The sequence below is a fragment of the Callithrix jacchus genome, chromosome 7, assembly GCF_049354715.1.
Source record: "Callithrix jacchus isolate 240 chromosome 7, calJac240_pri, whole genome shotgun sequence".
Taxonomy (NCBI): Eukaryota; Metazoa; Chordata; class Mammalia; order Primates; family Cebidae; genus Callithrix; species Callithrix jacchus.
The window spans coordinates 57685719-57710480 of NC_133508.1; the positions used below are offsets into that span (position 1 = coordinate 57685719).

Consider the following 24762-nt stretch of genomic DNA (forward strand, 5'->3'; position numbering starts at 1 on the left):
CTTTAGGTATATAGCCAGTAATGGGATTGCTGAATCAAATGGTATTTCTGTCTCTGGGTCTCTCAGGAATCGCCACACTGTCTTCCACAACGGTTGAACTCATTTACACTCCCAACAGTGTAAAAGTGTACCTTTTTTAGCCCGGGCATGGTGGCTCACAATTGTAATCCCAGCACTTTGGGAGGCCAAGGCGGGCAGATCACTTGAGGTCAGGAATTCAAGACCAGCCTGGCCAACACAGTGAAACCCCATCTCTACTACTCATCCTTAGTTGATGAGTAGTAGCTGGGCATGGTGGCAGGCACTGGTAATCCCAACTACTGGGGAGGGTGAGGCAGGAGAACCTCTTAACCCAGGAGGCGGAGGTTTCAGTGAGCTGAGATCGCACCACTGCACTCCAGCCTGGGTGACAGAGCTAGACTCTGTCTCAAAAAAAAAAAAAAAAAAAAAAAAGTGTACCTTTTTCTCCACAACCTCACCAACATCTATTATTTTTTGACTTTTTAATAATAGCCACTCTGATTGGTATTAGACGGTATCTCATTGTGGTTCTGATGTGCATTTCTTTAACAATCAATTATGTTGAGCGCTTTTTCCTTATGATTGTTGGCCACATGTATGTCTTCCTTTGAGTACTGTCTGTTCATGTCCTTTGTCCACTTTTTCATGGGGTTTCTTTCTTGTAAATTTGTTTAAGTTCCTTATAGATGCTGGACAGAAGACTTTGATACATAGATTGCAAACATTTTCTCCCATTTTGTAAGTTGTCTGTTTATTCTGTTGATTGACAGTTTTGTGTGTGCAGAGCTCTGTAGTTTAATTAGATGGCATTTGTCAATTTTTGCGTTTGTTTCTATTGCTTTTGGCATCTTCATCATGAAATCTTTGCCTGTGCCTATGTCCTGAATGGTATTGTTTAAGTTTTCTTCTTTATAGTTTTGAGTTTTACATTTTAATCCATCTTGAGTTGATTTTTATATATGGTATAAAGAGGGTGTCCAGTTTCAATTTCTGCATATGGCTAGCCGGGTATCCCAGCACCATTTCTTAGAAAGGGAATCCTTTCCCCATTGCTTGTTTTTATCAGGTTTGTTGAAGATCAGATAGTTGTAGGTGTGTAGTCTTATTTCTGGGTTCTCTATTCTGTTCCACTAATCTATGTGTCTGTTATTGTACTATACCATGCTGTTTTGGTTACTGTAGTCTTGTAATATAGTTTTAAGTAGGGAAGTGTGACACCTCCAGTTTTGTTCTTTTGCTTATAACTGCTTTGGCTATTTGGGCTCTTTTTTTGGTTCTATATGAATTTTTAAGTAGTTTTTTCTAGTTCTGTGAAGAACGTCAATGGTAGTTTAATGAGAATAGCACTGAATCTATAAATTGCTTTGGGCAGTATGGCCATTTTCATGTTAGTGATTCTTTCTATCCATGAGCATGGAATGTTTTTCCATTTGTTTGTATCATCTCTGATTTCTCTGAATAGTGGTTTATAGTTCTCCTTGTAGAGATCCTTCACCTCCCTTGTCAACTGTATTCCTAGGTATTTTATTCTTTTTGTGGCAATTGTGAATGGAAGTTCATTAGAGATTTGGCTTTCGGCTTGACTGTTGTTGGTATATATGAATGCTAGTGTTTTTACACATTAATTTTGTATCCTGAGATTTTGCTGAAGTTGCTTATCAGCTTAAGGAGCTGGGCGCGGTGGCTCACACCTATAATCCCAGCACTTTGGGAGGCCGAGGCGGGTGGATCACGAGGTCAAGAGATTGAGACCATCCTGGTCAACAAGGTGAAACCACGTCTCTACTAAAAAAATACAAAAAAACAATTAGCTGGGCATGGTGGTGCACGCCTGTAGTCCCAGCTACTCGGGAGGCTGAGGCAGGAGAACTGCTTGAACGCAGAAGGTGGAGGTTGCGGTGAGCTGAGATCGTGCCATTGCACTCCAGTCTGGGTAATAACAGCGAAACTCCGTTTCAAAAAAAAAAAGGAAGCCTTTGGCTGAGATGATGGGGTTTTCTAGATATAGGTTCATGTCATCTATAAACAGGGAGAGTTTGACATCCTCTGTTCCTCGTCTTCAAATCTCTGACTTGGCTGCCTGACCTGGCATATTGCTTGTCTCTTTATGCCTCTCTTCCTATATCAATATACTTTATTTATTTTTCTTGCCTGATTATCCTGGACAGAACTTCCAATACTGTGTTGAATAGGAGTAGTGAGAGAAGGCATTCTTGTCTTGTGCTGGTTCTCAAGGGTAATGCTTCAGTTTTTTCATGATATTCATAATGTCATAGCAGTTCATAACCTTGCCCTTTCATCTCATTTTCTCATGGTTTGCTACTTCTTAACTTTGAGCTTTCAGTTGAAATGATACCGCCTGTCTTTTCTCACTCCATCACATCACATAGTTTTAGCTTTTGGCACTGAAAACATTTTTTTTGGTAGCTATTGTTTATTAATTTACTACCGATCTTAGGGCCACACTTGTCTGTATCTCTCCACTGGAATGTAAGCTCCACAGAAGCAGACTATGTTGCTCACTACAAATATGGTAAACTCGGTCATAACCCCTAAAATGTGACTGGCACATTTTAGATGTTCAATAAATATATAGCAGAGAAGCTAAAAACATACATGGTGAAGTCAGATGGAGGTACATTTAACCTGATTCTGCCACTTACTACTGTATGAGTTTAGGAGTTTAACTTAATCTCTTGGGCTTAACTTCCTAGGGTTACTGTGAGAAATTACAATACATATACATACACACACACCTTGGCACAGTGCCAAGCACAAAATAAAGCCTCAATAAATATTAATTTGAATTACTGTTAAAAACAGAAGCACCCGCTAGGAAGATATTTGGAAAAAAACTCAAGATCAGCTCTTTAAGTATTTAGCCTGACATACTGATACCCTAAAGGCAAGGAGATAAAACATTTTCTCCTCTGAAGATAGAAACTTAGCTTTGGATCCTCAATCTGCCACTTATTAGCACTAAGATTCTGAACAAGTTGCTTTACATCTTTGCACCTCAGTTCCCTTATCTGTAAAAATGTGTATAATAATATCAATTCAGGAGAACATTACAAGGACGATACAAACTAATACATACCAAGTATGTGCAATAGCACCTGACACAGAGTCAATAAACATCCAAAGTTAATACCTGGTTCTTTTTACCATATTGCAGGCACAGTTGCTTTGTGCACTGCACTATGAAATCCTAAAGATATAATGACTGTGTCCCTTCTGTACAGCAGGCCTGGCCTAGGGCTCATGATTCTCCAAAGAGTCCTCTTACTGCACTCTTTAGGTATTACTAAGGTTTTTTTCTCCCTATACCTCCAGTTCATCACAGGATCATATATTCCCCTTTCAAAGGGTCATTCACTGACTTTGTACATCCTTCAAATTACGTCTGAAGTCATCTCCACTGTTTTCTTCCTTACTGTCTTGGCATTTCATCTTCCTTGGCCATTCCAATTTTTTGCAATTCGTTCACATTTCCCTACTTCCATGCAAGAAAAAGGCTATGCTGCCAATTTATAATAACCCTAATTTTCCAGGAAGCTAACTGATGAATCACAGTATATCAGGTTTATTCCTTGGCTATTTCCAGTTAATGTTCATTTACTGTGGTACATTTCCGATGGTTTCTGCAAAGCATTCATCTCTACCTCACTCATCATCAAAAACTTCCTTCTACTTCTTCTGGATTTTGGACAATTTCAAAGGCTTGAAGGTTTTAGAAGATTCAACTATAGATAACTAAAGTGATTTCTGTGTTATAGAAAGCAGATGATGATTATACTGTAAAGAAAACAAGTAATATTTTCTTTCTTTTTTTTTTTCTTGAGACAAGGTCTCACTCTGTCACCCAGGCTGGAATACAGCGGGACAATCTCAGCTCACTGCAACCTCTGCCTCCTGGGATTCAAGTGATCCTCCCATCTCAGCCTCCTAAGTAGCTGGGACTACAGATGCATGCCACCACACCCAGCTAATTTTTGTATTTTTTGTAGAGAAGGGTTTTGCCATGTTGCCCAGGCTGCTCTCGAACTCCTGAGCTTAAGTGATCCTCCTGCCTCAGCCTCCCAAGGTGCTGGGATTACAGGCATGAGCCTCTGCACCAGGCCAAGAAAACAAGTGATCTTGAAAGAATTTTTAATTAGATAATGCCAAGGCAGCAAAAGTAGTTAATATATCTGACAAATATTTTAATAGATAAGACTCTTTTAACAGATTAGTCTTTCCTAACCTCAGATCACTTAATTAGATTCCATTAATGGATTTCTCATAAGATGTATAGGTCTACCAGCCACTTATTATAACTACAATTTAAGTAAGTGCTGGTGGAATTATTTGTTTATGGTTTGTCTCTGCCACATGAGGTCAGGTATAATGTCTTATTCACTAGTACCTCAAAATGAAGATCAAAGAGAAGGTAAGGGTTAAAGAAGGGCAAATTCAAAGCCTTGTCTTGAAATCTCTGACTTGGCTGTCTGACCTGGCATATTGCTTGTCTCTTTATGCCTCAGTTTTATGAAATAAAGAAAAAGTAATGCCGGCCATATTTCAATATTAAAATGAGAATGACGATAGTATTATTATATAAAGATGATGACAGGCCAGGTGTGGTGGCTCACGCCTATAATCCCAGCACTTTGGGAGGCCAAGGTGGGTGGATCATTTGAGGTCAGGAGTTTGCGACCAGCCTGGCCAAAATGGTGAAAACTTGCCTCTACTAAAAATACAAAAAGTAGTTGGGTGTGGTGATGGGTGTCTGTAGTCCCAGCTACTCAGAAGGCTGAGGTAGGAGAATTGCTTGAACCAGGGAGGTGGAGACTGCAGTGAGCCAAGATCATGCCACTGCACTAAGCAACAGAGCAAGACTCTGTCACAAAAAATAAAGACCATGACAGCTACATACAGGGTGCCAGAAATGCTTCATAATGATAACGTGTTGTTTTTCTTCCTTAATATTGAAGTCAATTTGGTTTTCTCTTAGAGGGGATGAATTGGTACTCATTCTCTCTGCCCACCACTCTATGTTGTAAATTATAGTATTAAATTAAAAGAGAGTTTGGCATAAATGCATCAGCATTAAGCAACCTGAATTGTGTAGGCCTTGGATTAGTCAATCTAAGTTTTATCAGTTCACAATGACGCCTGATTTAGACCAGAACCAAGTTATTATATACTGTCAAAGGACTTTGTGTTTTAATCGCATTTACCTTAAAATCATTAATGTGTAGGAATTCATCAATGATAGATTTGGACTTCCTCTCCATTTCCTCTTCTGATAATGCAGGCTTGTCAAGAGCTGACAATGTTGAAATTTCTGGTTTTGCTATTAGTGAGGCCAATAAAAAGAAGAGAAAAAGTAAAGATTAAAAAATTACTATTAAAATAGTGAAATTATGGTTGACAATATTATGTTTTTTTTTACAGTAAAGGCATTTAATAGATACAATATAATAGACTTCATGCATTCATTCATTCATTCATTTATTTGACAGAGTCTTGCTCTGTCGCCAGGCTGGAGTGCAGTGGTATGATCCTGGCTCACTGAAACCTCCACCTCCCAGGTTCAAGGGCGTCTCCTGCCTCAGCCTCCCAAGTAGCTGGGATTATAGGTATGTGCTACCATGCCCAGCTAATTTTTTTTTTTTTTGTATATTTAGTAGAGACGGTGTTTTATCATGTTGGCCAGAATGGTCTCAATCTCTTGACCTCATGATCTGCCCACCTCAGCCTCCCAAAGTGCTGGGATTACAGTCGTGTGCCACTGTGCCTGGCTGAATAGATTACATTTAATAGATAAAAACAGAATATAGAAACCTTTTGTTTTAGAATAGATATGCACTAAGTAACACTGTAATTCACAATAACAATGAACAAGATTTAGGAACATGATAAACTTTCCTAATTAGAGCTTTTTTCTTCCTTTCTGTATTATGATTGCTCCCCATTGTTTCAATGATGAAGAGTACAGGAGGTCTTCACAATCCTACAATCCTACACAGGGCCCTGCTCACCACCAAGCTTGAACCACACTGATCTTGGGCAGTTGCTTGAACAAACCATGCCTGCTCCAACTATAGCTCTGCTCATAGTGATCCCGTCTGGAGTGCTCTTTCCCTCTGATTCACACCCATCCCTGACTACAAACCTGTTTCATTCCCACTGGTCCTTCAGATGAAGGAAACCTCCCCTTGCCCCAATTCTACATAATTCCTTGGTACCAGATAGTTCTAAGTATTTTCTTAGAACTAAATTCCTTCCCTTCATAGCACCTTTTTCAGTTTTTATCTTTAGTGTAATTACTAAAAAAGGGTTTTCTGACTCAGCAGACTAAAGGCTGAGAACGGGAATCAAGTGCCGCACACTCACTTGTGCATCTGGTGAACGAACAAATGAACAAGACAATAAAAACACATAGGGCAGCTGTGCTACATTATTCACTACACACAAGATATTTTCATGTCCTATCCGGTTATATTTAAAAAGTACAGCACAGATTTTTTAAAAAGCCACATTTCCCTAAAGCTGTATTACTTAAAGTTACACCAATTGGGAGAAGACATTTCAATTTGTCTGTGAAATCTATATAAGGACTACAGTTAAGAAAAACAATTTAAATAGTGAAACAAATCAGAAGCTATATAAATACTAAAAACAACCAGTATTACTTCATGATTAATATTTTAAAGAGGCTGGAAATTATCTTCAATTGAAACAGTTTTCCATTGCTATCATCATGACAACATCTAATACTTTTTGAAATCCTTGTATTTATCAAGTATTGTTCTAAGTATTTACATGTATGTATCAACCTCTTATTTAATCTTCATACTATTCTGAAAAGGTAGGTAAAACTTATCCCATTTAACACACAGGAAAACTGAAACAGAGGTTAAATACATGAAGCAATTTTTAGAGCATTATCTCAGTAAGTCCTTTAAGTATATACATGTTAAATACATACAAAAACAACAGGTTACCAAGGAAGACGATGGCAATTAAAGATAACCTAACACCTTCTGTTTGGTTTGTCTGCAGTGGCTCAATAATGTGAGAATTTTCACACATTTGAGGGGTTCTCCACATCATATACACTCTAACAGCAATGTAAAGTCGGGATGTTAAGGGGACTTAGAAGAAATTCAGACTACTCAAAATACAGCAGGAGAACCTCCTCACCATAACATTTAATTGAAAAAAGAGAAAATTTATAAACTGTTGAGGAAAGGTATACCTAGGGAATGAGGACTGTTACAAAACTCTGAAGTGCCCTTTAACTCTTCAGATGCTGGTATGTGTTGCTATCATGTGTTGATTCTAAAATGTACTCAGGCAGAGTCTTGTTTTTATTTTCCTTCCAAATTTAAAACCCAAATCTGCATCTGCATCTGTTTAAGCCAAATATCTCACCTGACTCCCTTGTTTTATTTCGCTCAGCCTCAGTGCTGTTCCTCTCCACATCCACACCTCCTGTGAGCTGCTTCACGGTCTCCAGCATCTCTCTCCGCTGCTCTTCTTGAGACTGATTGTCAAGCAGGTCTTTACTGCTGCCACCTCTCGTGAAAGTATTTGGCCGAGCTGTTGCAGATGGAAGGGGCTTGTCATTCTTCTCTCTGCCCATACTTCCACGACTTAAAAGACAAAACAACACTTTTTTAAAAAGACAAGCACATGTACCCCAAATTATAAAATAAAACTAAGACTTTCTGAAAAGTATGCAGAATAATTTTTCACAGATAACGCTACATGTATGAGGCACCAATTATATTTCAAAGTATAATTATTCAACAAACAAGTAAAAGAGTGGTTTAAAGGGAATATTTATTAAGATGTTTTAACTTTGTTTGAAGGGATACTAATTAATACTTAAAAATGTCAGTGGTGGCCAGGCATGGTGGCTCACACTTATAATCCCAGCACTTTGGGAGGCGGAGCCAGGTGGATTACTTGAGGTCAGGTCTGGGCAACATGGTAAAACCCTGCCCCTACTAATAATACAAAAATCAGCCAGGTATGGTGGTGGGCACCTGTAATCCCAGCTACTTGGGAAGCTGAAGCACGAGAACTGCTTGAACCTGTGAGGAGGAAGTTGCAGTGAGTCAAGATTGCGCCACTGCACTCTAGCCTGGGTGACAGTGAGACTGTCTCAAAAACAAAAACAAAAAAAGTCAGTGATAATTTTGGTAATTTCTTTTTTTGTTTTTTGTTTTTTGTTTTTTTTTTTGAGATGGAGTTTCCCTCTTACTGCCCAGGCTAAAATGCAACGGTGCAATCTCAGCTCACTGCAACCTCCGCCTCTTGGGTTCAAGCGATTCTCTTGCCTCAGTCTCCTGATTTGCTGGTATTACAGGCGTGTGCCACCACGCCCAGATAATTTTATGTTTTTAGTAGAGACAGGGTTTCTCCATGTTGATCAGGCTGGTCTTGAACTCCCAACCTCAGGTAATCTGCCTGCCTTGGCCTCCCAAAGTGCTGGAATTATAGGCATGAGCCATGGTGCCCAGCCTTAATTTTGGTAAATTTTTTTTTTTTTTTTTTTGGAGATGGAGTCTTCCTTTGTCACCAGGCTGGAAGTGCAGTGGCTCGATCTCAGTTTACTGCAACCTCCGTCTCCAGGGTTCAAGTGATTCTCCTGCCTCAGCCACTCCAGTAGCTAGGACTACAGGCATGAGCCACCACACTCAGCTAATTTTTTGTATTTTTAGTAGAGATGGGGTTTCACCATGTTGGCCAGGATAGTCTCGATCTCTTGACCTCATGATCCACCTGCCTTGGCCTCCCAAAGTGCTGGGATTACAGGCGTGAGCCACTGCGTCTGGCCAAATTTTGGTAATATCTTATCTTAGTTTTGAAAATTTTTCAGGAAAAAAGAAAACAATGATGAAAGTATGAGTTACATAAATGAAAGGGAAATATTATGATTACCATATATCGTTTTATTTAGAAATTTCAAACATATGGAAAATATTTGAGAATCAAGTAGAAGCTATCTTGGATTAGCTAATGCCATATAGTTTATTCCTTTTAAGAGAGACTCTCCATATTTCCCTATTTTGTCTTCTTTCAGACAATTCTAACCAGCTGGGCAAACAGTTTCTTGGCCCATGGAAGACCAGAAGCAGTAAATTAAAAGGGCAAAGGAGAGACTCAGGCAGGAGAATGGTCTAACTACTGTGAAAGAATGTATACAACTGCTTACTTGGGAAGCAGAATCATTGGGGGAAATGTATGAGGAGGCAAAGATCCACAACTGATACTCAATGACAATTGAATCATCCAGAAAAGCTGACCTGTGTTAAGTAAACTCTGTTTCAGAAGTCAAGGGAGTAAGTAACATAGTTTACAAAATCTACCTAATCAAATTACTACAACAATAAAAAGCCTGATGAGAGGATCACTTGAGGTCAGGAGTTCAATGCCAGCCTGGGTAACACAGCAAGATGCCGTCTCTAAAACATAATAATTTAAAAACAAAAGTTTTAGAGCTTAAAGAAACTTCAGTTCTGAAAGTGCTTATGTAAAAATGTTATTGTCTATGACTGCACTATAGGATCCCCATTCATTGTATGTAAACCAGTCAACAGAATACTTGACTGTATCAATCCTAGAAAAGCAAAAGTAGAAAGATAGTGAAATATGGAGACTAGCAAAAACTGAAGGACAACTTCAAATATAATGCGAACAAGAGTGTGACAGAGAAATGTATGGGTGGATTGTCATGTTCTTTAATTCCTATGCTTGAGAATGCTAGGTGCTTCTAGAGCATCTGGAGCACTGGCCTAGGGAGCCCCTAGACATGCCTCCAGTGCTGTCCGGGTGGGCCTAGTTTTCTTAAGAATCCCTTCCCTCCCATCCAATCCCAAATCCACCACCCAACTATGTTCCTGTCTTAGAAATTACAGTATGTGAAGATTAAATAAGGAAATCAACTTTAGGAATAAAAGAAATGCATTTGTAAGGATTATAATCAAAATCCTTGTTCCCACCTTGCCACACAGACTGGCAAGCAGGCCAGCTTTGAGTAGATATAAAAAGTAGGCTTCTCACCTGGTTAAGGTCCTTCGGGAATCAAACTCTACAGGCGTGGATGGCGTGGACCCTGAAGGTGCTGGAGGTTGCAGGGCAGAGAATCTGTTTAAACTGGAAGCACTTGACCGTAAGGCATCTACACGTGTTGAGGATTTAGAAAGAAATACAAATCACATGACTAAAATGCAAATAATCAGTCATTTGCATCCCTAGGTGAGGCCTGAGACCAGGCATTCCTAACAAGCTTAGGTGATGCCAATCTGCTGGTCCCTCTACCATATTCTGAGAAGCAAAGTGTTAGAGGGAATTTGCATGTAACAGAGAGTTTATACGTCTTTATTTATTACAACCATTAGTTCCTTTAAAAAACAGTGAACGGGATGGGAGTGGCAACTAGGAGGAAGGCAAGCAAAAACAACTAAACTTTAAGAAAGCTACCCAACACAAATGCTACAATCCCATGCATGTACAAATATGCAGGTGGGTTTTACTGAATAATGACATTTTTTTAAATTTAAATTAAAAAGGTTGAAATTACTTAGTGGAGGGACATATGGGAAGTAAGTTAACACTGAAATTTTTCTTCTTTCCATTGGGCTTCCTCAGTCAGTAAGATGTGTTTGTGATGGTCCAAACATTTTGGTCCTGAGGTCAAATCTCTCAAAATCTGATTTTTGAAAAAAGATTCTGAACACAGTTTCTTTATTCTTTTACAACTCCCTAAAATTACAGTAAATACTCCTGCATATTAAGATTCTTTTCTCAGAAGGGTGCAGTGGCTCATGCCTGTAATTCCAGCACTTTGGGAGGTCGAGGCGGGCAGATCAACTGAGGGAGTTCGAGACCAGCCTGACCAACATGGAGAAAACCCATTTCTACTAAAAATACAAAATTAGTGAGGCGTGGTAGTGCATGCCTGTAAACCCAGCTACTCGGGAGGCTGAGGCAGGAGAATTGCTTGAACCCGGGAGGCGGAGGTTACGGTGAGCCAAGATTGCACCATCGAACTCCACCTGGGCAACAGGAGCAAAACTCCAGCTCAAAAAAAAAAAAGATTATTTTCTCAGCATAATGAGCTTCCCTTTTAGGGTCCCAGTTATTTCTGTAACTATACTAAATTTGTGAACAACAAAAAGGGAACTAGAAAGTTAAGGTCTTAGCGGCTGGGTGTAGCTTACAACTGTAACTCCAGCATTCAGGAGGCCAAGGTGGGAGGATCACTTGAGCCCAGGAGTTCAAGACTAGCCAAGGCAACAAAGTGAGATTCCATCTCTACAAAAAATTTAAAAAAAAAAAAAAAAAAAGAAAGAAAATCAGCCAGGTGTGATGGTGTGCGCCGTAGTCCCAGCTACTCAGGAGCCTGAGGCAGGAGGATTGCTTGAACCTAGGAGGTTGAGGCTGTGGTGAGCCCTGATCATGCCACTACACTTCAGCCTGGGTGACAGAGCAGGATCCTGTCTCAAAAAAAAATTAAATAAATACATAAATGTCTTGATTAAATAACCTAAATGAATGAACTGAAATTAAAAAAAATACTTAAAATTATTTAAGGATCCTGAGAAAGGATTGATTTGTGTTGAAAGGAAAGGGCTACCAATAAAATTTTAGGCATGATTAGTCTACACATCTTTCCCTAAAACCATCATTCAATGACTACGGGAATGCTCTGTGAAGCGAATGCTCACAGCCAGGTTTGAGAAGGGACACACTGCATGCTTACCAGTCTCGCTTGCCTTTGCTCCACCACTGCTGCCTTTTCCCCAGCTGCCGAGCTGTGCTTTAGGTACCAGCTGAATTTTCTCATCAATTGTAGGCTGTAACATAAGGGACCATAAGTCAATTATAGGAAATATTCTAGAAGAATAGTTTTTTTTTTCTTCTTCAGTGAAGTAGAACCAATTTTAGCAACAAAAAATTGTTTGGAATGCAAATTTAATAGAAACAGAAATCGGAGCTGTTCTCATTAAACTGTGACCCATGTGGCCCCTCAAGCATTTCCTTGGACTCCAGTTTCCATAAAAAATAGTTTGAAGGTACTGGTCTAGAGAATGCATCCAGGTCCTCCTATTTAAGGTGGTTTATTAATTTGCTAAATGGAATAAGCAGTTTCTAATCATTCTTCTTGAACAATAATACCCATTAATTTTAAAAAGAGAAAAACACAAATACTACAAAATTAATTCATTAGTATCTTTCCATGACTGTCAGAAAACACATCAACAGACAAAAATTTCATGTTGGGATCAGAGACAGGAGATGGGATGTGAGTTTTCAATAAAGAAGAAGAAGAAAGAGACTGAAATGTTAGGCAGGGAGCATAGGAAGTTAAGCTGCCTGGTATCTCATGTTTTATCTTCCAAGCACAACTTTACTACAAGTGAAATAAAATTACATTATAAGGCATATTATTACAAAATACATATAATATAAAAGCTGTAATGTAGCTCTACTACAAGTGAAATAAAATTACACTGTAATGCATATTACTATAAAATACATAGAACATAAAAGCTGTAATATAGCTCTTCATAAAAAAAGGTATTTCTGTGTTCTGACAGCTCATAATATGTTGCCATTCTATGAAATATGCTTTCACACAAACCTCTCCCAGTTAACAATAAATATGTTTAATGTTTTATTCTAGGATATTCATGTATAGTATCTAAAGTGTAACTATCTGAATAAACAAAGTTTATTAACAATTTACATATTTAAAAATTTTAAGGTAGTAATGTTGGAGGTTTGATACCAGCACTGTTTTTATAGTATCCATGCACAGAATGCATAATATTTGAAAACACAAATGTTGTTATTAAATACTGACACATTTTTCAAAATACTGGAGGGCTTCTTTAAACACAAAGTTTTGGTTAAAATTGTCTCTAGATGAAAATGGTGACGGGTAAGACTCAAATTGTATTTAGCAATGGAATTCCTGCGTGAGATATAAGCAACTAGAAGAAAGTATCAGAATCTTGGAGAAAGGGATCCTAGCTAATGACATTATCAAGGGATCCAGAGAAAGAATTTTCTATCATGAAGCAAGCTTTGACAAAACCGTGAAGATGCAAATGACATAGCCCATTTTATTCCAATTTTCTTAAAGACAAAAGTCTTTATACTTCCTGTCAGTTACCTTCTTTCATGTAATGTTTTCACATTAGTTTTGATTGGCTTCAGTATTTTGCTGGCAGGATGCCGATTTTCAGAACTATGGAAGTATAAGTAACGATCAAACTAGACCTGCAAATGATTTAGAAAACCCACTGGACTTTAGAAGTTTCCACTCTTAACATATTTAATTCTGCTTTCTCTACATTCTCCAAAGTTCCTCATCCTACTTATGGTGATCAACTTTTACTGCTGAAAATATCAGCTAGAGAAAGTTTTTTCCTCTTACTGTCCACAGACTATCAAAAGAGAGGAAAGTAGAGTCTATAAAAGCCTTTTTACAGAATGATTTCTAGTAGGCCCTCTGTGGTTTCCTTTAGGCCTTGGATAAGGCAAATCTTTCATGGTTATGTATAAACAGGAGATTGCTTTTCTCCCCAGAGCTATGGATACATTGTGTTAAAGCTTGCAATTGACAGACTTCCAAAATATCTTTGTTATCACTTCTCCTATATTAAGCATCTTATGCCTAAGAATTAACCTAGTCTTCTCCTCTTTGGTAAACACAGAAGTAATCAGAATATAGAATACACTGATCAATACCAACTTGAAGAAAAGTGTCAGCATTAAAAAATAACCACCCCAACCGGGCACAGTGGCTCAACGCCTGTAATCCCTGCACTTTGGGAGGCCGAGGCAGGTGGATCACCTGAGGTCAGGAGTTCAAGACCAGTCGGAGCAACATGGAGAAACCCCCTCTCTCTTATTAAAAATACAAAATTAGCCAGGAGTGGTGGCGCATGCCAGTAATCCCAGCTACTTGGGAAGCTGAGGCAGGAGAATCGCTTGAACCCAGGAGGCGGAGGTTGCTGTGATCTGAGATCGCGCCATGGTACTCCTGCCTGGTCAACAAGAGCGAAACTCTGTCTCAAAAAAAAAAAAAAAAATCACCCCATGGATTTGTAATACTGCTGTTTTACATTAATAAGTACTTTTGAAACTCAAGTTTTGCAACTATTGTAAATTGCATGTTTTTTTTATATTAAAGCCATCAAAGGAGAGTGTAAATTACATTTCAAATGTCACACTCACCTTAGTGATTTTTAGGAATTTTGAAGGGTCCAGTACCCGACTGTTCTTGGCCCCTTGTACCGTGTTCCACCCACCTTCGTCCACTCTCTGGACACCTGCAGGGAGAATAGAGTGTGAGTCTCTCATCTGTCTCAAGTCTGTTTGACATTGAAAGAGTGAGCAATATTTTCTCAAAACCAAGGAGAAAGACAAAAGAAGCTGTTAAAACATTGATGATAATATCTTTAATACCCACAGCAGGAAAATATAAGCTAGAAGCACTGGTTATTTTGGATCACCCATGAAACATTACTGACCTAGAAAAAAACAACTGACACAAATGCATATTTGGTGCTGGAGAAGGCAGGGCCAAATCCAGTGTTCACAGAATTAACGACTAGAACACTTTGGGAGAAGTCAAAAACATTGTATTTAACGGGGTCAAGTGACACAAGTATCCTTTGATCATTTCCCAAACCTGCTTCTCCAACATTTCAGCTGCTCTGGTGGAAAACCCTGCCTCCTCTTTCACACTTCACATCCAATTTGTCAGTAAATCTTGTCAGTTCAACCCATATAATACATTCAGAATCTACTACCAACATTAGCAGTTTTGTTTAAGCGACCAACACCCCTTTCCTAGATTACTATAGAGACCTCTGTTTTGGGCTTCCTGCTTCTACCTTCAGCTGTGCTCATCATGGCAGCCAGTGTGATCCTAGTAAAGTACAAGTCAAATTCTGTCACTTTTTGGTTCAAAACACTTCTGACATCTATCTCATTCAGAGAAAAGGATTAGATTCCTTACAAATAGCCTCTAAATAATCTGGCTCCTGCTGCCTCTCAGTCCCCATCTTCTATTACTCTCCCGCTCAGGCCCTTCTTAGATTCAGCTGTACTACTCCCTTTGCCTGAAAGTCTCTTTCCCCAGATTTCCATATGATTTAATGCCCTCACTTGCTTCAGGTCTTTGCTAAAACAATACCAACTTTAATAGGTTTCCCCAATTTTCCTATTGAAAACTGTGCCCTATTCACCAAGATTTGCACTCCCTAGTCCCTTCTCCCTTGTTTTTCTACAGAACAAATTTATTTGAAAAATGATATATTTAAGTATTTATTTATTATCTATTTATTATCTCTTCTCTCCCCTCTACCATAAGATGTAAACTGTATGATGAAAGAAACTTTGTGTGCCTTGTTAAGTGATAAACAATAAATATTTGCTGAATGAATGAATAAATTGAAAGATCACCAAACTGTCTACCCCAAAGCTTTTCTGATCCTAACATACTTCTTGATTTTCTCTGTGCTATCTGATATTACTGATCATAAACATTCTTGCTTCTTCCTTGTTTCTATGACACTAGTATCTTAGTTCTTTCTCTCCAGTTGCTCTTATCTGTCACTTTTCCAAGAGTTATTTTCTTCCTTTAGTCATATGTGAATATCTTCTGTGTATTAGACTTTGATATCTTCTCCTTTTCTCTCTCAATCTGGTTCAAAAATAAATAAAAGTTACTACCTCAAAGACACTGCACTAGGTACTACAGCAAGTGGTATCTCATGAAACTTAAAAGTAAACTTTCTTCTCCGCAGAATTCATCTCTCCTAACAATTCACTATGAGCTCTACTGTGTCTGTAACAATAGCTAATGGATACTGAGTGTTTACTCTCTGCCAGAAATTATCATTTCCCTATGAAAAAGGTTTTCTTTTCCAATGTTCCTAAACTTAGTCAATAGACTATTGTCTTGGGTTTAAAATGCCTTCTATTTCATCTTTCACTTTTTTGCATGTCTCTTTCTATTCTTTTTTCTTTTTCTTTTTTTTTTTTGAGATGGAGTCTCACTCTGTTCCCCAGGCTGGAATGCAGTGGCATGATCTCAGCTCACTGCAACCTCAGCCTCTGGGGGGTCAAGTGATTCTCATGCCTCAGCCTTCTGAGTAGCTGGGATTACAGGCACACCCCACTACACCAAGCTAATTTTTTAGTAGAGATGGGGTTTCACCATGTTGGTCAGGATGGTTTCAAACTCCTGATCTCATGTGATCTGCCCACCTCAGCCTCCCAAAGTGCTGGGATTACTGACATGAACCACAGCGCCCAGCCTGCCAAAGTGCCCCTTTCTTAAATAAAGTTTTCTTTCAGCTTTCTGACTCACTTCTTTTACTCTAAACTTTAAAACTTAATGGAGAATATATTTCCTAATTGATAATATCTTCCATTTGCTTAACAAATGTTCTTTTTCTGCTAGTCAAAAGTTTTACCTTACCAGATAAAATGTACACTTTGAGAGGAAAGTAACTATGTTTTCCACTTTTTTTTCTGTCTCACCAATTCTGAGCATATAAAAGATGCTCAATAAAGTCTTATGGCTTACTGGCTTTTAAGTAGTAAAAGAAATCATGCTTTGTTCCTATATTCCCTACTTTCACTCAATGACTTTACTCTTCAGGTGAAACTGCTTCACCTAACAATCACCACTCTATTCTTTGGGCTATTCTTTCTGATCTCATTTTATACCTAAATAGATAATTCTTAAATATGTATTCCTGAAACTTCTAAGTTCTCTAAACCCTAGTGGACTCCAGCCTCACCTGGTCTTCTCTTCTCTTTGGACATGAGCTGCTGGACCTTTCTTTGCTCTTCTTGTTCTTCTATTTTAGCCTCTTTATGAATCTGTTCGATAGTTTTAGGCCCTTGATCTGCTCTTCGAGATACCCAATTGCACTACAAAAGTAGAATATAAGGTTATCTGCCAGATAACTGAAAATTTAAGAAAAATTAAGTATCTGTAATTTTTACTTCTGGAAAAGTATAAAATACCTACAAAAGCTGTATTATGGCAGCTTCTCATGTACCTTATAGATGACATTGTGAGCAGTTTAAGGTTAGAGCTAAATAATTAAAATCTTCTCCATCAAATCTAGCCAACTGTATACTAAACATTCCAACAGCCAATGGATACAAAGAACAGAGTCAAAGATTGGCCCAAATTTATCATATTTATCATATTTTTAAGCATTGCCTATATTAATCTGCAGCTTAAATGGATTTTATCTGTATCAGCATTTTGTACATTTGAAAGGAGGAGAGAAAATGAAAAATAATGAGGATTCCTTGCCTTAATCTGTGGAATCACTACTCACATCATATCACACTCCAGAGGGGTTCTAAATCAAGGATGACACATGATTTTCTTTCTCCAATATCACAGTTCTGATATTCTACACTAAGTTCTACACCACTCTGCCCTTTGGTTATCCCCTGTACTAAAGACAAAATAAGTTGGCCGGGCACGGTGGCTCACGCCTGTAATCCTAGCACTTCGGGAGGCCAAGGCAGGTGGATCACGAGGTCAAGAGATCAAGACCATCCTGGTCAACATGGTGAAACCCTGTCTCTACTACAAATACAAAAAATTAGCTGGGCATGGTGGCATGTGCCTGTAATCCCAGCTACTCGGGAGGCTGAGGCAGGAGAATTGCCTGAACCCAGGAGGCAGAGGTTGCGGTGAGCTAAGATCGCGTCATCGCACTCCAGCCTAGGTAACAGAGCGAAACTCTGTCTCAAAAAAAAAAAAGACAAAATAAATTTTCACTTTATAATGATCATCAGTGCTATCTGGCCTGGGTGCAGGATAAGTAAGAGGTAGGGCTTTGTTCACTTTCTCTAGTGCAGGGCTTGCTGCAGTATAGTCCCCGTAGGAGTGAAACTTAAAAAAGAGAAAAGTGGTATTAATAAAAACTGCACCTGGTATGAAATAAGAAAAAAAAAAGCAGCAGAATCAGAGGGTTAACAGGAAAAACAAAAGAGAGGAAAAAAACCAATATCTGAGCTGGGCACCTTACATAATTATTCCATTGACTCTTTACAACAAATCTGCAAGGTAGGCAACATTCTCATTTTAGAGACTAAAAATGTAAGGCTCAGAGAGTTAAATGTATTTACTATGGAGATGAGACTTGCTGATTATTTAGTTTACAAAGACTAAATTTAATTGAATCTGAATGAAGTTTGAATTCAGAATGGCTGATTACAAAATTGCAAGCGGCAAAGTGATGGGATTACTAATCCCAGCACTTTAGGAGTATGACGTGGGCAGATCACTTGAGGTCAGGAGTTCAAGACCAGCCTGGTCAACAGGGTGAAACCTCATCTCTACTAAAAATAGAAAAACTGGCCAGGTGTGGGGACATGTGCCTGTAATCCCAGCTACTCAGGAGGCTGAGGCAAGAGAATCACTTGAACACAGGAGGTGGAGGTTGCAGTGAACCGACATTGCACCACTGCACTGCAGCCAGGGTGACAGAGTGAGACTCTGTCTCAAAAAAACAAACAAACAAAAAAATTGCAATATGGTTTGATAATCAGAGTAAGGAGAAGAAGCATGTAACTGGCAATAGGCCTTTTGTCTTTTATTTATTTGTTTCTTTGTTTATTTAAAGACGGGGTTTCACCATGTTGGTCAGGCTGGTCTTGAACTCCCAATCTCAGGTGATCTGCCCGCCTCGGCCTCCCAGAGTGCTGGGATTACAGGCGTGAGCCACCACACCTGGCCAGGCCTTTTGTCTTTTGTCATAACTCTTTGACTGAAAGTTTGCCAATTCAAGTTCTAAGAGTCCTGAAGCAAAAGCACTCTCTTTACGCATGTAAACAACAGGACATCCTTCTCCAACTCGATACTTTAAAGAGACAATAGGCTTATTTTTTTTCCCCACTCACCAGCCTTAGGTCTATTACATCTTGAAGCATGAACCGAATCCTAGATGATGTTTTTCTTTCTTTCACAATTTTTTCCATCTGATTAAAGTACTGGTCCATTCGTGGCTGCAAGAGACAAAATCATTAGTACTCCTGGCTGAGAAACTTAAATGTAATTTTACCGTGTTAGAGTTTTTATTTAGTTAGTTATCTATTTATTGTTTTAGAGATGGAGTCTCACTCCATTGCGCGGGCTGGAGTGCAGTGGCATGATCACGGCTCACTGCAGCTTCGACCTCTCAGGCTCAACCAATCTCCCCTCAGCCTCTTGAGTAGCTGGGACTACAGGCACGTGCCACCATGCCTGGCTAATCTTTTAGTTTTTTGTAGCGAGGCCTCACTATGTTGTACAGACTGGTCTTGAACTCCTGGGCTCAAGTGATCCTTCAGCCTTTGCCTCTCAAAGTGCTAGAATTATAGGCATTATGTGCCACTGTAGTGGCTACCAGCCCATGTAATTTGTAAAATGGTCTAGGAGTATCAATCTATAGCCAAAAGGTAATGTGGTAGAATGTTTATTTTTTTGAGACAGGGTCTTGTTCTGTCACCCATTTGGGAGTGCAGTGGCTAAATTATGGCTCACTGCAGCCTCAACCTTCCAGGCTTAAGCAAAGCTCCCACCTCAGCTTCCCAAGTAGCTGGTACCACAGGCATGTGCCACCACATCCAGCTCAGTTTTTCTGTGTGTATGATTTTTTTGGAAAGATAAAATCTCACTATGTTACCTAGGCTGGCCTCAAACTGCTGAGCTCAAGCAATCCTTCTGCCTCATCCACCCAAAGTTCTGGGATTATAGGTATGAGGCACTATGCCCGGCCATGTGGTAGAATTTTTCGTCATTCATATGACTACCTAAAATAAAGTCTACGTTTTCTAGGCTCCTGGGAGCTGGCTTTGGTCATGTGATTAATTACAGTCAATAATATAAATGGAAATGTTATTCTACAGCTTCCTAAAGAGACCCAAGAGCCAGGCATAGTGACTCATACCTGTAATCCTAGCAATTAGGGAGGCCAAGGCAAGAGGATCGCTTGAAGCCAGAAGTTTAAGACCAGCCTGGGCAACTAAGTGAGACCCTTCATCTGTATAAAAAGTAAAAAAAAAAAAAAAAATTAGCCAGGTGCAGAAGAATGCACCTGTATTCCCAGCTACTTGGGAGGCTAAAGCAGGAGGATCACTTGATAGAACTCTTTTGTTGACAGCACCCAGGAATTTAAGGCTGCAGTGAGCTATGATCACACCACTGCGCTCCAATCTGGGTGACTGGGCAAAACCCTGTTACTGAAAAAGAAAAGAAAAAAAAAAAAGAGAGAGAGAGGTGGCTGTCTTTTGCCCCTTTTCCTACCTTCTCTGGTGAGAATAATTAGGACATGGGTTATACTTTAGGAGTCATAGAATGTTAAGCTAAAAGGATTTACCTCTGAACTTTGTTTACATAAATAAGCAATAAACCTTGATCTTGTATAAACCACTGGGTTTTCTGTCACAGCTAAACATAATCCTAGCTAAATTAGATGTTATGGAGTGTTTCTGACATTATTCCTTTGAAGCATTTCTAATTTCTATACCCCTTATTTAAACAGCACACATTATTATAGTATTTTTAATGATTTCTTATATTATGATTAGACAGCTGTATTATCAATTAGAGTATAAACTTTAGAAGCTACTGAGTCTTCATTTCTGTATTACCCTTAGGCCATGGTAGTTTTTCTTTTCATAATTCTGTTCTCAAATTGCAAAATGATTACAGAAGAAGAAAAAAGAATATAGGACAAATAATCTGAAGAATCTACAAAGTGGCTTTTACATAATTTGGGACATTCCTCACCTTGACTTTAATGGAAATGTAAGGAGTACAATGGTTGAACACTGACAATGAGATGAGCAAAAGAAGAAAAATGAACAGCCTAGGCCTTTGGGACAAGATAGAACTACTTTGTTGACAGTCTAAGTTCTTTTGCAACTGACAAGGAGCCTTCGTGAAGCTTTCTCGGTTTTTGGAGTTTTACCTTTGCTTTTTCAAAGTCCAAGTCTTTGCCAATGGTGGTGAGAAGACGACACAGGCACTCCAGGGATTCCTCATCATGGTTCTTTAGCAGCTTCACCACACAGTCGTGCATGATGGCTTCAGTCAGCATTTTGAGTTTAAAGAGTTCTCCAATAAACTTGATGTTGCCAATGGATCTCCGCCGAGCTTTGTCCTTGGCTTCTTCCAGTTCATCATGAAGCCTTGTCCTCTCCTCTGGCTGTTGTATAAGGAAGATTAATAGCATCTTGATGATGAAAGTTGTACTGCACAATAAACACTGAGATTCATGGTCTTTACCCTTTCTAGGGGTCAAATACCATCTGAGAATCTGATAGCAAGTATGAATCTACTCCTCAAAAAACTAAACTATACCCATCCATTTTAGATTTTTGGAACTCAGTGACTTGACTCCGTGTTAGACAGAATCGCTGGCATGGAGAATTGAGCTTCCCCCTTCATTAGGCACTAAAAGGAAGAAAGCATTCCCCTAACCATTAATATGTTGTTTTTACATGAAAAAAAGGCTGTATGTCCCTCTTAAGGCAGGAGGGAGATGCTATATCCAGCTTCATGAAAATTCTATTTCACAGTGCTCAGTGCCCAAGCATTGTCTTTTTATGAAAATACTTACAGCACTGGCAGCCTCAAGTTCTTTCTGCTTCTTCTCAAAGACATCATCATCTGCTTTATCTTTTTCAAACTCCTTCTGGCAACGGTTCAGTAGCAGCTTCCGGAAATTCACTGTGTTACCAGGCTTGTCTGCCATGGGTACTTTCAGCTACATCCAGACAGGAAAATAAAAAAAGGAACAAGATTACTTAAAGACATTAAAAATATCAATTTTCTTTATTGTATGAAATAATGCTGACTGAACCATAGGTAAGCATTCTATAAGAGGCAAAGAATACAGCTTCAGGCATTTCATGATTCAACAGTAATATGTCTTAAATTTTATTTAGAAAAGACACATATTCCTCTTATATAAATACACTCTTTTTTAGCCATGCCTCTAGCTGACATGGAAATCCTTGTCATATTATTGAAACTATAACCCTGAACTTACCTAGACCTTTAAAAAAAAAACTCTGTAGAGTTATTACTTCTTTTTATTTAGTACCACTGTAATAAGTATTTTGGTTTAATAGGACACATAGAGATGATATAAGATAGGGGAGAATTTTCTGGTTATATCAAAACTGTTGTAGGTGAAATCCTTATTCTAGAAAAAAGCAGAAGTCGGAATATTGTAGGATTTTTGAGATATCTTTTCATTGGTGAATGTCATAATGTTAGTACTTACCTTGACTATAAATATAGTATATTTACTGTTTATTGCTTATGTGCCACGAGAATATACTAGTTGTCCAAAAGTTTGGAAGCAAGATCCTTACAAGGTTTCCATCCAAATCAAATAATAATTGTTTTCTAATAGTTGCAATAGCTCAAGGTTACTTGTAACTAAATACAGAGACATTCTTAGGAATATATTTAGAATATAAAGACAGAACACTGCAGCAGGGAATCTACTAAAATATTTTAATTTACAGACGACATCCTTCAGAGCACTATTTTGAAGAGCTATTTCATAATATGGCAAAACCGTTTTTCTGGGATCACAAAGTGTCTCCCAAAGTTCTGAAATGTATGCATGGTCTTTGCCCTAGGTATAATGGAAGATCTTTGTAAAAATAGGGTACACTGCATTCATACTCACAAAATAATGTTATTAACCAGAATGAACTTGGTCAGCTACTGATCAAGGCTGGATGACTAGAGAAACTTCCTAAGAACTGAGGATGATGATGCTATAGAATATTTGTACTAGAACTGATGGCACACTCTCCCATGTATTCCCTATGATGTATGAAAGATCATTTAACAAGTCCAATTATAATCAACCATGTGTGACACTGCATATTTCTTTTCAGCAGGAAACGTTATCTTAGGAAGAGGGAAACATCTTCAAACAATTTTTTTGACAACCATAGAAAAAGCTACTGTATCCTTAACACCAAATTCAAGCTACATAAGTGCAAGCAATTATAGATCATTTCATAGTCAGGCCTACTCTAAAGTCACACAAGAGGGCTCAGGAGTTTATCGGCCTTCAAGAAAAGAAATGCTATATGAAAGCAGAAGCTTTCCAAAGCAAAAGCCAAAAGTTGATTCTACCTTCTCTTATATAAGACCCAGAATACACAATAATGGGCTAAGAAATACAAAAGAGAACAAAGAAATATATTCAAAAGCATGCTGGCATACAATAGAGCACCAACATGACATTAGGTTTTAGAATAAAAGTTCTAAAAATCAACAGTTATATCCAATTTGCTGCTTTATAGGAACATAAGTTAAAGCAGCCAAAAATCCTAGCCAGCATCTTGGTATGTTTACCTCCATCATGTATATTAAGTAACTGACTGACAAGAAAATAATAGCCCAGCCCACAATCTATCATCTCTAAAGAAATGTTTCCTTCTCTACAGATTTACTGCATAGAAAATGGGAGAGATGAGGATAACACACAATATGAAAATCTAAGCCACTGCCATATGGTGAGAAGAACTGGGTTAAGGATCAAAAGATTTGCTTACTTGCTATATAAACAAAGGCAATTCTTTTAATCCAAGTTTCAGTTTCATCACCTAAAACAAGGGAGGCACAGCCTCTATGTCCAACTGAGAGGGCAGCTTGAGCATTCAGCATGGAAACACTTTAATAAGCCATAGATCAAGTAAGCTGTAACTAAAATAGAAAGATTGCTGGAATCTGAGTTACAAAATTAGAAACTGAATCCCAGCTCTTTAATTAATCTACTATGTGATTTGGGCAAGTTACCTTGTTGAACCTCCGTCCCTGTACCTGCAGAATGAGATATTTCAAAATGACTGTAGATTAAGAAACATGATAAAATAGCTGTTGAAAAGGGAGCTCTGGACATAGTAACAACACCAGCTCTGCCATGTGACTTTGGCTAAGTTACTTAGTTTCACCAAACCTCTATTTCAAAAATGGGAATAACACCTATTCCTTAGGAGGTGTTATTGGGAGGATCAAATGAGGTCTCTAGAAAAAGCAAATTGTGGCTGACACACAGTAAGGGCCCAATAAACAACTAGTATGGCCATGTTTAAACACTTGAAGTTCCACTTCACATGCCTATGATTAAACATTAAGAGTTGCCTATATTGTAATAACTATCAAAGTTATTATATTGTATATATTGTATAGCTATCAAAGAAAGAAAAAAGCAAAGTTAGCTCACTAAGCAATAGAGAAAAATCACAAAATGCAAGAGAAACAAAAGTCTGCTATCCCAGAATGACAGTCAAGAGATATCTCACATGAATCGGAGCATAAAGAAATGTAAAATCATGTATAAACTTTTTAGATATATCCACATGGAAGTATTAAAACTGAATAATTAGAAGAATGACTACAGATTTACAAAAACGTATCTCTGAATGAATGAATACCTAGCTATACAGCTCCTTGAAGACCCATTTTGGAACATGATCTTAACACCCTCTGGGGATGGTCGACAGGGCTGTGGAAATATGGAAAGGGGCCAGTGAGAAGATATCCTCTGAGAATAGTGATGCATGGTGATTTTTTTTTTTTTTTTTTTTTGTCCTTAGGAGATGGTAAATTTGATAGAGCTGTAAGTGAGCATTTGTTGTCTGCTGGACACTGGCTGGTCAGGAGATCTACTGAGATTGGTT

General features: G+C 38.5%; 1 protein-coding gene across 50 annotated transcripts in view; it reads right to left on the minus strand.

Moving 5' to 3' along the window:
• The window catches only part of EIF4G3 (eukaryotic translation initiation factor 4 gamma 3), a 390720-nt gene that overhangs the window by 35781 nt on the left and 330177 nt on the right, over positions 1 to 24762 (minus strand). For all 50 annotated transcript variants that reach the window (XM_078330654.1, XM_078330661.1, XM_078330664.1 and 47 more), the window contains 9 exons: positions 21672 to 21818; positions 21021 to 21257; positions 18970 to 19074; positions 16842 to 16974; positions 14263 to 14357; positions 11780 to 11873; positions 10078 to 10195; positions 7441 to 7661; positions 5241 to 5356 (listed from right to left, as the gene is read on the minus strand). In XM_078330654.1, coding sequence (XP_078186780.1) covers positions 5241 to 5356; positions 7441 to 7661; positions 10078 to 10195; positions 11780 to 11873; positions 14263 to 14357; positions 16842 to 16974; positions 18970 to 19074; positions 21021 to 21257; positions 21672 to 21818 — 1266 coding nt within the window. The remainder of the gene's footprint in view (positions 1 to 5240; positions 5357 to 7440; positions 7662 to 10077; positions 10196 to 11779; positions 11874 to 14262; positions 14358 to 16841; positions 16975 to 18969; positions 19075 to 21020; positions 21258 to 21671; positions 21819 to 24762) is intronic.